General features: G+C 34.6%; 1 protein-coding gene across 2 annotated transcripts in view; it reads right to left on the bottom strand.

Moving 5' to 3' along the window:
* TNFRSF19 (TNF receptor superfamily member 19) overlaps positions 1-16,399 on the bottom strand; it is a 63,051-nt gene that overhangs the window by 22,693 nt on the left and 23,959 nt on the right. For both annotated transcript variants that reach the window (XM_013962155.2, XM_067289653.1), the window contains 2 exons: positions 15,175-15,353; positions 10,991-11,076 (listed from right to left, as the gene is read on the bottom strand). In XM_013962155.2, the coding sequence (XP_013817609.1) occupies positions 10,991-11,076; positions 15,175-15,353 (265 nt within the window). The remainder of the gene's footprint in view (positions 1-10,990; positions 11,077-15,174; positions 15,354-16,399) is intronic.

The raw sequence follows: 16,399 nt of genomic DNA, 5'->3' as shown, positions 1-16,399 counted from the left end.
AAGCACTTTGAGGAATGTATTTTCAAAGAGACATATTGGAACTGTGTTCTTTATTAAATACAGTAACGTATGCTTTAGTAGATAAAAATGGGTAATTAGTGTGATTCTCACACTGAAATTGGAAAGTCAATGCATTTCAGTGCAATTCATCTTGGTCAAGGATCACCTCAAATTTACAGCATCTGCTTAAAACCTTATGGGAAGAAGATCATACATATTTCATATATTAAGTTTTCAGAAATTATAAACAGAAAAATGATAGAAAACAACATTTCCATTACTAATTTGTTCTATGATTTCAGTTTGTACAATGAAAGTCATATATGTTACACCAACTTACTCTGAAAATCATTTATTAATTATATTCCTAACAGCTCTCTAAGTAGGGACTGTTAATAATAATCTAGATTTTATACCACAATGATTTTTTAAGGTTTTCAGCTTCAGTGTTCAAATTTTTCTGTTTCCCTCTGCAACCATAACAAATAAGTTCTTTCAAGAGCTTCAGAAATAACCACTTGTTGCACATCCTTTTCCCTTCTGTAGGTTTCCTAATGTTGAAGAATGTGGTAGGATCTTATGTTACAATCTTCTCCTCAGTAGGGGCACTACCATGGCTCCCTCTTCACTACTAGATCACGTGTTTTCATAAAATCAGAAAATCCCTTTTCTGAGGTCTTTGTTCCTCTGGCAGCATGGACAGAAATTGGTCATCATCTTCAAAAATGTTTAAAAGGGGTAACAGATGGCAACAATATTGCATATACTTTGATCACTTAGCAAATCAAGCTGAAGAAGAAGGAATTCTAATCTTATTAGGTATCTTCAGAAGTTGGATCTTTAAAATACTGCGAGTTTGTCATACTATCTGAATCTACAACTCTCTAAAATTATTTTTAGGAGCCAGAAATGACAACTGTTACTCTTATGGGCTACCGGCAATATCTTCAGTATATTTCAAATATTAAATAGTTAAAAACAATGAAAGACAAATTCTCTGTTCTCAGAGTTCTGGCTTTCAGTGCACAGGGACACTTCTATACCCAGTCCTGGCAGAAAGGTAGTTCAAATCCACCCATATTACAACTCTGAACTGTACTTAATTAATTGTCTGAAAGAAGCTATTTCAGTACAGTAATATATCAACATTTGGGAAGAAGGTGGCTCACTGACTGAGGAGCATGGCAAATTTAGTGAAGAGGCTCTGAAACTTTTCACGATTTTCATTTTTAAGCTTCACACCAATAATTAAAGTAATCATAAAATACAAAGACAGAATACAACTGTGAATGAACAACCCCTGTGAAATACTCTACAGGAAGGAAAAAAATTTTCTCCAAAACAATGCTCATCTACCATGAAGGAAAATTCTTTCGCAAGTATCTCTGTGTGCAATCACACAGACTTTACATACAAAAATCTCTTCACTGTGAAACCTTCTAAGCTACATTTTGATCCAGAATAAATTTTCACAATCCATCTGACATAAACTTAATTATTGTAATGTGTGTGAATCAATCTAACAAACCTTGTTTTGTTAAAAGAAAAATCACATGCTATAATTATCACATGATAAAATGAAAGGTTTTTCAATTTCCTTGAAAAATGATACAAAGCAGAGGCAGAGTCTAAGCACATCCTTCAGTAGAGCTTCCAGAAAGAAATACTACCAAGAAGTATGTATTAAACCCAAATTTTGCTTGACTTTGCTCTGTCACTATTCTCCATCTCTCCAGTTACATAGGATTGTTCCCTGACGTACAGAATTATTCATTATAGTGCATCAAGCAGCTAAGCATTACCATCTAGCTTATGGGAACTTTTTCAGTACAATAGATCTTATTTTAGAAAATTCAAGTGGAACATCGGGAACACATTCATTTACCTAGTTTCATCCCATTAAACAGATTTTAGGAAAACCATGGCCTACTTCCCTTCTGGTTGATCATATTTTTATTATAGAAAAAAAAAAGATTGGAGGTAAATTTTGTGCTTTTTTCTCTTTGTTTTTCCTCCTTTTTTGATATACACTGACTTTTGCTAAACTTTGCAGAGCCTTTCCAGAGCCTTATCAGCAGACCTACTCAATGATTTGCTGGCTGGTCTTAATGCATCTGGTAGGACCAAGGTAGTGAGAAGCAAAATAGAAGACTGCCCACGATTTGAGATTAAAGGGCAGAATAATTGAAACAGAAAGTCTAACCCAATCACCTGTACTTCACACAAACAGATAAAGCAGGAAGCAGGGAAGAAAGACTGGTTGAAGAAAGATTGAACAATCAGTCAGATAATCATTTAAAAGGAGATTCATCATTCAGTAGCTTACAGCTTAAGCTTTACTTTAAAAATACAACTCAAATTCAATTTGAACATATTTCCATTCAATAAAAGAACAGTCTCTTAGTGGCACATTTTTATTAGCATATTCAATCAGCAAGAATAGATGATGTATTTTTTCCTCCTTTTTTGAATGGATATGAGTATTAGATTGGATTTTATTATTTAACCATCACTTGTGGTTGCAGTAAAGAATGAGAGAAATATCAACAATATCATTAGTTTAAGAAGTTATCTTAGAAGAATTGTGCTGTATTAAGACTATTAATTTGATATGGCATGAAACTAGGATCATAAGAGACAAAGTCCTGCAGTGCTAAGCACTGCATCATCTAGACTGTGTGCACAATGCTGGGAATCTACTTGTGAGGTAGAAATCAGAGAGGACAAGCAGCAAATAAGCAATTAGTCAACATGATAAGGAAAGAATTCTGGATTTTTTCTAGATTCAAAGAAGTTACTGAGGATTCCCAGAAAATATCCCAGGCTGATCTGCTAAATTTGGCATCAAAAGACACAGCAGATCAGACCTGCAGAAATGGGTGATGGACTGAATAATTCATAGATCCTGATGGTTTAAGTGCCAGCTGGGCACACAGCTGCTCAATGCTATAGAAGCTCTGGGATGACCATTGAGGAACACAGAATTTTATATGGCTGCCTTAAATTCTGATTCCACTATCTGTTGGACAGACTATGAACCAGAATGGGGTTTGTCTCCTCCAACCAGGCACCTGTTGAGAGCATCCTGTCTGACCCATGCACCTGAATTTCCTTTCTGTGGCAGTTGGGGGAAAGCAGGTGAACAACAAGCCTTCCACCTAATGTGAAGTTGCAATGTGTCCAGGCCACCTGGACCCAGAAACACTGAAATACTCATGGAAACGATAGTTCAAAATTGGCTGTAGGCCCTCACATATTTTAAGTGCTTGCAGGATTAGGTACCTGTTGAGAAGGACATTTGGGATTATAACTTTTGGATGCAGGTTCCTAGGTCTTTTTGGATATTTAAGCCTTAAGTACTTCTAAAAACCTGAGTAAGCTAATGCTGCCTATACTAAGGATATAGTGATTGCTTTCAAAAGTATTTACTATTGCCTTAGCTCTTGTAGCCTGGTGCTTTGAACTGGGTGTTAAATCACTTGGAGAAACAAAATTTCAGTGTGCAAAAAAATGTAAGTAAGTTAGAGGTGAGGTAGCAAGCACAAAATAAAGTGACACTGCTTCTTATCATTATAAGAGTTTCAATGATAATCAGAAAATTTCAAGCAGTCATTAGAATTGCCAAATTTGTTCAAGCCACTACCCTTTTACTTTAGACTCAAATAACAAAAAAATCTTTCATAACAGAGCAGAAATGATATACCGAGTACTTCCATTCTACAGAGCTACTAGTAAGTGAATCAATTAATTAGGACAGCTCTGACAACTACAGTTTTGCAGAGCTGAGTTGTATTAGAGATGACCAAAAATTTTGATGATTAAACACATTTTCTATTGTAAAAAGTGAACTGAGTGGAACAAAATGTTCAAGGGTAACAAGCAAACAAAAAAGCAACTTGTGATGCTTTCTTGAAAGTTTTAAAAATACAATGTCATTTCAACATTATTAAACTAAATTTTGTTTCATGGAAAATTTATTTTTCTAGTGTGTTTTGGTACACTTTCCTCTCTCTTTTTTTTTCAGGGAGTCAAGGGAGTGGTGGATAGAAATAAGGGAAATTATTATTTCTGCCCAGTTCTGTCTACTAATTATAATGCATATTTAGTGATAAGTAACTAAAATGAAGTACTGCTATAGTTACAGGCACAGAAATAAGAGGTACAAACAACACTAGTTGGTGAAAATATGTTGGGAATGTGTATCAAAAAAAAAAAAAGCTATTCTATGATCTAGGCAAGAGAAAGTTCTGGAAAGTGATAAAACTATGCAATGAATCTAAATTTCCTCTTCATAATCTTTCAAAACTATTATAACACATCACAGTGGTCACGCCTGTATTACTACATGAAGGAAAACTCTGCTCCCTCTTTGTTTGCAACTTTTTGCTTTTGGAGGGGAACCCAGGATATAAAGCAAATTTAGAATAGGAAGAAAAGGAGCTGTTTGCTTTAAGTCATGCATGAACCTTTCCCCAGTAGGTCAGAAGCATCAGCTATCATCAAGACCAAGAAAATGAAAACATTTAGATTTTCTAGCTTAAGTTTCTTTGATCAATGATGAGTGAAAGAAATAAATATGTAATAAAACTTTATAAGACATGGATAGTAATTCTCATGTCTCTGAAACACCTAGTCAAATTTGTTTCAGATTTCCTGAAGATAAGCTGCTCTACCATCAGGCCACATATGGAAATTATCAGATGGACTTATTTCATATTTAAAAAAGTGTGTCAGTAATGAGATGATGGAAAGCTAATGTCTCTGTAATAAAAAGTACTGATATTTATAAGCTAATAATGTTATTAGCTCTATTTAGCTTTAGCTATCAGTCCTTAGGACTTTTCTGAAAGGTTTATACAATATTCCAGCTGCTATCTATCACAGTCTCCAAAATGACAAAGAGGATTTTGAGGAGACGCTATGATGTAATCCCAAATCAGAAAAAATACTGAAATAAGAAGGACATACATACTGGAACAGAACCAAAAAATTAAGATTGGTTTCACCTGTTATATACTTTCAGTTGCTAGTTGCCTAATAAGCACATGATAATGCCTACCTCTAAAGGCTGCTTTACATTAGTAATATAAAGTTTACTGCTTAAAGCAACCAAACAAAAATTACAGAATACCTTGATAGCTGGCAAAACATTATTTGGAATCTGACAGCACTTAAACCATAAATTTCTGTAAACAGAAAAAAAGAAAATGATACTAGAAAATGAAAATTCCTTTATGCAAACAGAGGAACTATAGTGGAAATGAATGTCATCCAAGAGCTACCCTCAAGTTAAAATGTTAAGGACAGGTTTAACAAAATAATGAAAAAAACACCAGCAAAGTTGAAACAGTAGGAATTTCCCTCTTTTACCACTGAAAAAAGTTTCTTCCAGAACACATATGTAGCCAGCAGGCTCCCCTCTCCTTCAACAAGATTACTTTTATCATGTATTTGGTTACCCTACAGTACAGACTGTAGTTTCTAGCTTTATATCTTCTGTGCTGTTGTCTGAGCTGACTTTGCTATGAAGATATATTCATTGTACGCCACAAACACCCATTACACTCATATGAAAGTTTACAAAAAAATCACTGATCCTAATCTTGTAAATATAAATAAGTAGATTTATACCAAATCTTACTTTTCCTATACTAGCTGTCTTTATCATCAGGAAGAAGGAAATACCACCAGGTTTCATTCCTTAAATAGTACCTTTCATTAGCAAAACAAAGTATCTTGTAGATTAAAAGAGTGGGATTCAGCTTCAGGTTAGGACACCTACATTTAATTCTCTGAAATACGATTCTGTGAACATACGGAAGGAAACTTAAAAAAAAAAAAAAAAAAAACCCACAACCCTCCCCCCCCCCCCCAAAAAAAAAAAAACAGAAAAGAAAACTGTAAAGGGAGCTTAGAGATCAACCTCAAGTGGAAGTGGTCAAAATGTTGTAGAGGTTCATTAAAGAAACAAAATTTAAAGAAGATAAGATATAGACACCTCACATCAAAATGTAATGTTTTCACTATAATCTATATATTTTGTCTGCAACAAGCAGTGATCTTTACCTTTATTCCTTATCCTGAGAAAAAACTGTTTGTTTTCTAGTTTGAAATTTATATTAGTTTGAGATATTCTTTATATCTAAACCACTGTCACTGAAATCAATATTTCAAAAAATGGCTCATGGCAAAATTAGTAGCACTTTCAGACCCGAGTGCAGATTTACTTCAAAGGCACACGACGTTACACTCTTAAACTGTAGATATTTCCACCACTGTGACTTACTCAACAAAACATTTCTGCTCCATTGAAGCAAAGAATGTGTTTATTTCCTGGAACATGTAGAGGCTGGTTTCCCAAGCTTCATTCAGAATGGTATCTCCCCCCCGCCACCACCCCCTGGCTTCCCATGCTCCTTGTTTGATGCCATGGAGAGAAGCAGAACTCCTGGAGAAGGAAAAATGACTTAGGTTGGACATACCCTGCTTCTTCAATGTAACGGTGCAGAAAATTGCAGATAAAAAGGACAAGGCTGATACTTCTTTGGTGGTAGTTTCACTGTAAAATGCTCAAGCATAATTTCCCTTCCTCCCAAACCTCTGAACTTATTCCAATTTAACTGTTTGTATGGCCAAATTCTAGACTGAATTTGTCTACAGAGGAAGACCAGCTATGCTAGATTGGCCCAGAAAGGAATATTAATGTGGAAGCATGACCTACATAGGAACTATATTTTAAACACAGCTTGAAAATGTTTGAAGTCAGGGGTTTCTTCTGCTCACCAGAAAGCCTATTCAGATGCTAAAGAATTCTGGTGATGCAGATTCAGATCTGCCTTTTGAATTGAATGATACTACAGAAACTTCTCACAGGAATAGCTGATACGACCAAGGTGATAAATCCATCTTATTGCTTAATCTGCCGTCATTTTATGATCAAAAAAAGGTGCATGGTTTCTTATATCTTTTGTTTATTTGCTAAGACAGACTAGTTGAAAACCCAGTGCTTGCTCAAAGGAAGCAAAGATAACTTCAGAAAATTCTCCTGCTCCTTATTCCAGCTTTTCCCACATCATTCCTTCAGTTGTGCCAGCACAACTGTTTTGGGGCTAACAAATGCATTAGATTTAAAAATAACCTTAAGAAGGTAGTTATTTAAATTTTTTATATCATGGATAGATTCACAATCTAGTTTACTGAACAGTTTCATGAACAGTTTCAGCATAACTGTTGGGGCAGCACAGCACTGGCCTAAGTAGACAGGAGAGTGAACTCTGCAAGCCAAAAATGCTGCTGAGAAAAAAAAGAATCATCAAACCACATCTAAGTCACTATTTCTCTGCTGAAGAGATATCAGTTTGGGACAGTTTATGCTACCTTCTACTTCAGAAATGCCATCTTTGCTTGTGTTTCCAGTTCAAAGGAGTGATAACTCCTTTTCAGTCATTCAGTTGAAACTGAATGTCTTCAATTTAGAAAGTGAACATAAATAGTCATCTTAAAAACATGCTTTAATTCCTAATCTAATGTTTAGATGCTGCATAAATATATAGGATTAGTATTTATGGTTTATTTACTTGAACTCAGCATATTAAAATATAACTATATCATTGTGTACTTAATTTTCTAATATCCGAAAACACACATAAGTCATTGTCTTCCCTTTAAAGTTTACACAAGGGTGATAACACTTCTCCTGGCCTCTTTGCTTGTTCATTATAGAATCCTTTCAACTTTGCCTTTAGCAATTCACAAACTCATTTTTTCATGAGTAAATATTTAAACCAGATCTGTTTTCAAATGTCTACAAAAAGAAAGAAGACAAAAGCGAGTATTTAGATTTATAGCTAACTGGGTAATAATCAACTGCTACTAGTGCTGAGAGAACTTCATCCACGTCTCAGCTTTAACATGAACCTTTAGTCCAGGCAGGGGGCTGTGAACTTTTGTGCCCCTAAGGTAGTGTTCTTAGGCAAATAAAAGCTTGCCATGCACCTCACAAGACAATTCATTCTTTGAAACAGGACATTTAAACTTTTCCTTTTCATCTGTAATACAAGAGTTTGCTACGCTAATATTTGTCTTTCTATTTCACATGGGAAAGAAAAAGGGATAAGGAAGGTAGCAAATTAGATCTTAGCTCTCTGATCATTCAGAGCTTGCCCCACACTCCCAATGGTCTGTCTCCCTTTAACTTCTATTATTGCTATGTTAAATATCTTAAATATTAAATATATTAATTATTATATAAACAGCAAACATTTTAATCATTAGGTCGAAAAAGCTTGTTTTCATACACATTTATTCTTCCACGTAGAAACATTTTTTCTACTTATTCTTAAAATTGAGAAATTTCTCCATATTTGATAAGTGAAACTCTCATAAACAGATATCAATTTATTTACCTGCCATTCTAGGAGTAAGTAACCTCCTACACTGCTCTGAGGATGGCAGATAAACTTTCCTGAACTGAGACAGCTTATGTTAGAGACACTGAAGAACCAATATACAGATCCCTAATGAAATTCTTCTGAAAACCACAGTGTCATACTGTAAATGTATTTCATGGTAGGATTTAAGTTATTTAAGATTTTAATGGTTGAATCATATGTAAATAAAGAACATTTTAATGATTTCAATCTTCTTTTTATTATTGCTTCTGTAAGAGCTACAAGCATTCTCCTGCCAAGTCTTATAATTTGCCACCAGAAATATGAAAAACAAGTAACTGCTGGCATTTCTCCTGTTATTTAGTCAAAGGCTTTGTCAAAGCCATGAGATTAGGGAGGGAAAAAAAAAAGAGTCTCTAATTAAAATATGGATTTACTTATTTGGCAGCTTATGCCAAAGAAAATGCTCTTTCTATGGTGAATCTGTTGCCCGCTTAGAGTTAGTACGAGCTTCCTAACCTGTTTAATTTAGGATTTGAGTTTAGGCTCAATTACAAAAGCCAAAGCACTATAAACTAAACAGTGCAGGAAGATCTGGTCACCATTCTTTCAAAATTTGTGATTACTTGTGAACTTCCATCTAGATTAAGCTATTACTTTTCCAAATTTGATCTTTTACTTAAGGGTTTGATTTTGAATGCTATGGATACTGAGCAACTCTAAACAAACAATGGATATGTTTATGCAGTCACTAACTGCAGTCGGAGCTGAAAGAAAACGGAAGTTATTCCTCTTATCCGCTTTGATTACTCCAGAGAGCATAATTCATGTTTGAATAACATGCTTTCATACAAGAACAGAGCATCGAGGAAGAAAGGAAAAGTTGCATAAAATTAATTTATGAGTTAGAGATCCTAGATCAGAATAATGCTGTTGCACTTTTCATTTCAATATTCAATATTTCATTTCTGTAGACAAAAATATAGTAAAAGCAAATGAAAGGGGTAAATATTTAATTTTATCATTTAGGGGAATTAAAATAAATGTAAAGATGAAATTGTTTGTTGGGGATCAAATTCCGTCTCAAACTACCTTCTGCAGCTTCACTGAATTTGAAACGACTTGCTGCAATGAATCAAGATCAGCATTTCATTCTTGGCATCAAAACTCATAGTGTTTGTTACGAAAAATATACTTCCTCTAAACATCTTAATGTATTAAATTCTCTACACTACAGAACTAGTTGAAAAGTTTCCAATTTACTTTCCAGGTCTACATCATACCTGGGCAGGAGTTACTATTGCAAACACAATAACTTATTTGGTTTATTCTTTTTGTATAGAAGTCTGACCTACTAGTTTTCAATCTTTAATAAAAATTAAATTATTCCGATTCAGAGAGATATAATGAAAATCTCTCAAACCATAGAAGAGATACACAGGAAGCCACATTTATTATAACTTTTACTTTTAAATACACTGTGTAAGAACCTGTTTTTGTCAGTTTATTTTTCCCCCTCAACAAAAGCCACTAAAACTAGAACAGAAGCTGAATGAAGAAGTCTGGCTCATTTGAAAAATGACCATGCAATATATGAAATGCTGGAGAATTAAGTTTAATCTAATATAAAACTATTTAAAATATGATTGTCTTTAATGCAAAATTGCATGTATTTGATTCTTTTTTAATTATGCATAATTAAAAAAGAATGTTTACAATAAATTGTGTTTTTATTAGTCAAGTAGCATGAGGCATTTTAGAAACTGAATGGTTCATTTCTTCTAGAAACAATTTTTCCATCTGTTTGGAAGAGGAAAAAAAGCTCCCCAAAACACAACTTCACAGTTACAGAAAGAGACAAATAAACCCAAGTACATAGGTTTTCCACAAGGTTATGCAGAACAAGTTTTATTTTTCATACTATAAACTAGAGACCAATAAATGCAATAAGAACAATTTACTCATTCTATTTGCTGAAAAACGTGATCGGACATAGACAATCAACAGTCTTGGAAAGAGTATAAAGGGGCTTCTGTTGGGGAACAAAAAAGATGCTCCTTCCTTTTACATAGATTCTTACCTTCTCATTGGCCAAAAAGGAAGAGAGGAACTGATTGCCAGTTTCCTTTTTAATATATATGACACTGTAAATATTTTTATCTATATTGTTCTCTCTCCCTGTAACCTTATCATAGAAGTTATTTTTAAAGGCATTGACAAATAACACATTTCAGGTATCAGCAAGGAATTTATACTAACTGGGCCAAATGAACAGCGGGTCTAGTAAAATTAACTTTCTGTTAGCATTAAAGGAAAACAGAAATTAAAATTAATGAGAGGATCAGAAGGGGACTCAAGACTCCTTAATCATGTGGTATGACAGAAGGTAGTTCATCCTGAAGTGACTGGTCATATGAGGGAACTTCATAATGACAGTGCTCAAATGCATTAAGAAAATGATTTACTAACAAGAAAACGAGCCTTTAAAAGCTTCATTCAGTTGCCTGAATGTCATTTTTGCCAAGTTCTCAAGTTAAAACAGAAAACATTTTAAAGGAAAAAAGTTAATCCCATTTCCAAAGGAGGTAAAGAGCACTTACAGTGAGGTTCATAGGGAGGAGGAGGATCACCACAAGGAACACACTCCATGTCTTGAAAGCCTCCAAGCTTAGTTTTCCTATAAAATCTAGAAGATATGGGAATAATTTGTAATGACAAAGCAGTTATTTTTCCTAAAAAAATATTCATAGGCTTAAACAGTATGTTAAAATACAAATGCAAACTGTTTTCAGTTTTGTATATGACAATCTGTGTCTTGATGAGATTGCAAACTAACAGAAAATGCAAGAGTTAGATTCCAGAACCCTGGCTCTCCATTCAAGTAGAAGTACAATAGATAAATAAGTACAGTATAAGACCTAAAATAAACTTAGGAAAAATTCTAAATCTGTTAGTCCAAATACATATTCATTATATTCTTACATTCATGTAAGAAATAAACACTTCTGGAGATTTCAACACAGGCAGAAATCAATATCTTATTTTCTGCATAGAACACAACGTAGGAAAAAGTATGGTGAACTTATATTATGTAAGCTTATTTACATGTCTTAAAAAAAAAAGAAAAGAAAAAGATTAATCTAATCTACTAAACTCTCCTAAAACAAACATGATAATACAAAGTAGTTTTCACCCCTAACAGTACATAATGGATCAGATGTCAGCAATTTCTGGTTAAAATGCCTAAGATATCCTCCTGCTCACAGAAGGAAAAAACACTCATAAAATGGATAATTTATTTAATCATACAGAAGAACATCCAAGAAGTAATGTTTTAACATGCTGCGTGACAAAAATCTTCAGAAAACAAGAATATTCTGTTCTGTTTTGTAGAACAGCAAAACAGCAAAAATGGATTGGATTAATGGAGGAAGCCTTGATTCATATTATCCAACACCTCGCTACATTTTCATACGGTCACTTAAATGTATAATGCATAAATTCTAGATAGCTAGCATTTCAGAGTATGAAAAAAATGGAGATCACAAGTAGAGGTATCAGTCAGATGGTCTAGATAAATAATAGCAATGGTGAGCCACAACGAGTAAAAAATGAACAAGAAAATAAAACCCTAAAACAAACTGATTAACCATCTACTCACTCCTAAATAAATTAAAGTAAAAACATCCAAAATATGGCTGCCATACCCAAGGAGAGATTTTATTTCAAAGACCCCTCAAGAACTTTATTACAGAGTTTGTCTGAGGAGCTTGCTGACTACCAGTAGTAAAGGGTGGAAGCCTACATTTCTAAACCAGGGAACAAAAGTAGCACCAGAGGAAAAACTAGAACTTTCTGATATAGAGTGTTATATTTCAAATCAAACTGTGAGAGCATATCTTTTAAAGAACTTAACTGAAATAGCTCACTAATCAAGTAGGTCTTTCTTTCTTTCTTCCAATCATTAATACTAAGCTTGAAACAACAGCTGTGATCAGTTCAAGATCAGTATGTGAATTAAGTGTTCTCTGTGGTACTGGCACCTTTCAAAAAGGTACCAGCTCTACTCCTACAGTTTTGTTCCCTGAAATGTCCAGACTGGATGACCTGTGGGACTATGCCATCATCCCTTTCCATCCATGTTTCCAACTTCCCTGCCAGTAAAAAACAGGTTGTGGCAACAGTTTTTATATTAACATGTACCCAGGACATGCATCTGGAAGCATTCCCAGGTCCCACAGTTTAGATTTACTCTCAATTCATTTTTTATTCTTGTTTCTTTTTCCCTTCCTCTCCCCTCTTCCAAAATATGGCTTACATTATTTAAGCCACAAGAAGAAAATTTTTTCCTTGCTGACAGCCAAATAAGCCCTACAATACATGCTGATTAATAAGCAATAATAACATAAATCAATCAACCATGTGGCTACAGGCTGTACTAAATGAGGCTGTGAATTATACCTAAGCCCCTGAGGCTGAATCTTATTGAACTATGACTTAAACTAATTTTAGTTACCAAGGCTTTACTAAACATTTTTAAAGGAAAAGACCTCACTTCTGGGCTTTAGAAGAGTATCTGTAGGAGCTTAAAAGTGTTCAGGTAATTGATAGTTGTTATTAAAAGAAAAATGGCAAGGAGATGTTTGAACTTTTAAGGATCTCTGAAACATATAGCTTGAAAACACAAAGGCTGTCACAATCGCAAAACAGTTCTCATAACCTACTTCTGCCAACTAAACTGTCGACTCATACTTCCAAAAAGCATCAGAAATGCCTTTAATGAATCTCTGGCAGATATTTACATGGTGCCTAAGTTCCACTATTATAAAGAATAGTCTCTCAGAGATCTTACAACTTCATACTACAGATGGAGAAGATCACATAACAACAGACAGCTGAGATGACAGGGCAACAAATTAAACACAGTACTCAATTTATTATGTAGCAGTTTCAGTGTGTCTTGATATTGTTATAATTTGTTCCAAAACATTTCCTTCAGATCCATTAATGATTCTCAACCAGGATGATGCTCTACCAATTTACCAACTTAGCAAAGGAAATTCAGGAGCATAAACCACAGCCATTATTCCTGACCTAAAAACATATGTACATGAGGATTACCTAAGACAGGCATTGACCTAAAGGAGGCAGAGAAAACCAAGTAAATACTGTGACCAGTCTTCAAGAAGGTAACTGTGTATGTTTCCAAACACAGTGCTTTAGTACCAACCACTGGTTGTGGTAAAAGAAATCTGTAAATCAGAAGTCGTAAGATCTTCACACTGGAAAGACAAGCCAGATTTTAACTTTATGCATTAAATACTTTCATCAAGTTGTAGATAGCAAAGTTGAGCATGTGCATAAGTCTGTAGAGGATCAAGGCTTGAATGATAATATTCTGATTTGCTATTTAATTATCTGTAGTTAAAAGTTCATCAAACCTCACGCTAGACACTGCCTCAAGTGGTACTACAGTGAGGAAGAAAACAGGCATAAACAAGGTTTGTAAGTAATTATGGCTCTAGTACAAGTCACTGAACTCACCAAGGTTCTAGCTAGCTTCAGGGTGATCAAACTATAAAAGTATAACTCAGCCACTCACTAGCATAACCTGCGATTCCCTCATTTTTTCATCCAGTACTGAACTACACCTAATGCAGATGTTTTAATACTCTGTGAAGCACTATACATGCACACAGCATTCAAGAGGTACTTGGTTAAGTTTTACTCCTACTTTTGGCAAGATTTTCAAAGTGATCTTTTGTCAAGTGAAACTGTAGTTCTACAGGAGTGAGGAGATATAGTGGCTCTTTACTGTAGTCATTTTCCTGCCTACCCATGAGATCCTGTGTTCCTGACCCCTTCCTGGTGGTGGCAGCCCAACAACTACTTAAGCCTGTGGTGTGCTGATCCATTTCAGCTCTGTGAAACTGGAGGAAAACTCTCTCTTCCTCACACACTCAGGAAAAGAAATATAGACTATCTGTTTTAGAAGGTTATGGAAGTGAGCAGCAGGAGTATGAACTTTTTGTGAGGATAAAAAATATCTAGGTTATTTTTTTTTCTCATTTATGTTAACCAGTTTAGATATTAAAATGTACTGTGAAGGACATCAATTTGATTATAGACATAGTTTGACCAAATTAAGCTTCAATTTTGTGTATCCCATTCAATCAAAGAATGTAGTGCATATATAACTTAGTTTTGCATTATCCAAACATACAATATTACAGAGTTGATGATTACATCCCTTAAAATTTTTCAGATAAGAAAAACATATAAATGTATTTCACTGTGATAATAACAATGTTAAGTATTAGGCTGGGAAAGCAAGCCTAGCCAACAGTTCAAGAATACTCTGACATTAGTACTGGCATGAGAATACAGTTACAATGGTCTGGAAAAACAAAAGGAAAAAGTTGAGCTGAAATTTATTTGCAATTTAGAAATATCTAACTAGGTCTTTAATTCTTTATAACAATTAAGTAACTCACCAGTAATACTCAAAATTTTGAAGTATTTTACTCAGGCACTTTATAAACAATACTATCATCAGGTAGATAAATAAACAACAGTTTTATAAATGAGATAACTAAGATAGAAGTTCTGAAATTATGCACTCAAATCATACAGTAAATGACTGGCAAAGCCAGCATTAGAACATACGACCTTCATACATACTCTTAACGATCCAGTCATTTATCTGGAAAACACTAACAAATAAATGTTAATGCAAAATAGTTTTGAATTTGATCTCAAGTTTCATCTTCAGAAAAGGACTTACCCTGGTAAACAGTCTCCACATAGTGCATTGCTGATGGCAGAGCAGTTGGCCTTCTGAAACCGGTTAACTAGTGCACAATCCAGACAAGGTTTGCACTTCTGAAAGCCCCAGTCTTCTTTGAATCTGTTTGACCTGCATGTCATGCACTGTGCATCCTCCCCATATCCAAAGCCGCATTCCTGTAGGGATTAACAAGCAATAGCAAGCTATTCAAACGCTGAAAGCATGAATAGGGAGAGAATGCTGGGATAAAATGAAGACCTAGTGTAATTATCACTGAGAGCAGGTCTTTCTAGAGACAAAAGCCATCCTTTCAGCAAGTTCAAATGCGTCTTCCACTGCTAATAATCTCCCTTACTTCTATAAGTAATACTTAGTTATCCACTTTATTCGAGAAACCACTGTGTATTTGAATGATAAAGGGCTTCAAGGACTCCCACAGTTTCATTATTACTAGCTTATGGTAGAATTATTGAGCTGTCTGTTTTTTAATTAGGCCAGTCACGTGAAAGTGCAGAAACTGGGACAAGTGCAGTATAAAAGCACTTACTCAGTTACAAAAACAGCAAAGAAGCACTTTGATATTTAGGTTCATAGCTAAGGTGAACAAAGTTAATTGCTGAGCAATGAAATTAATTTGCTGATCTTCAAAGGCTTAGAATCTGTTACCAAATAAAACAGAGCTGGTTAATGACCATCAGCTAGGCATGAAATGTTGCTTAACCCCTAAAAGTTTTAGAAACACAACTAGCTCCAGTTCTAAGAGTTCTTAAACTGCTGGAAATGCTTAACAGCTCAGCAGACCACAGGGGGTGTGATATTTTACTATACAAGGAATATTGTTTGGGCTGCTTATTTATCCCAATTGTACTTGTTTTAAGAAATTCTTTCCATTCTTTTGCAAAGGGACACCTAACAGAACTGAAAGACAGGAAAGAGAAACCCCATACTCAACAACATGTAATGGTTTGGGGACTGAATTCTACAAACTGATTATTGAGAACCATCAATCTGTTTCATTTTCTGTCATTTTTTTTCTGGAGATAAAGTGCTAAGAGTTGCTATTTCTTCTCCTCATCTGAAAATCCTACTACATTTTTGTGCAGTACTCTGAAGTCAGACTCATTACATTACTAACACACCACATAACAGCAAAAGGAATACCACAAATTGCTCAAGAGAATTTGATGGGAAGGGAGTAAGTAGGAAAGAGAGACATCAAGGG

This window comes from Apteryx mantelli, chromosome 1 (assembly GCF_036417845.1).
Source record: "Apteryx mantelli isolate bAptMan1 chromosome 1, bAptMan1.hap1, whole genome shotgun sequence".
Classification (NCBI taxonomy): domain Eukaryota; kingdom Metazoa; phylum Chordata; class Aves; order Apterygiformes; family Apterygidae; genus Apteryx; species Apteryx mantelli.
The sequence above is the reverse complement of the archived record's forward strand: the minus strand, read 5'-3'. Positions and strand labels throughout refer to the sequence as shown.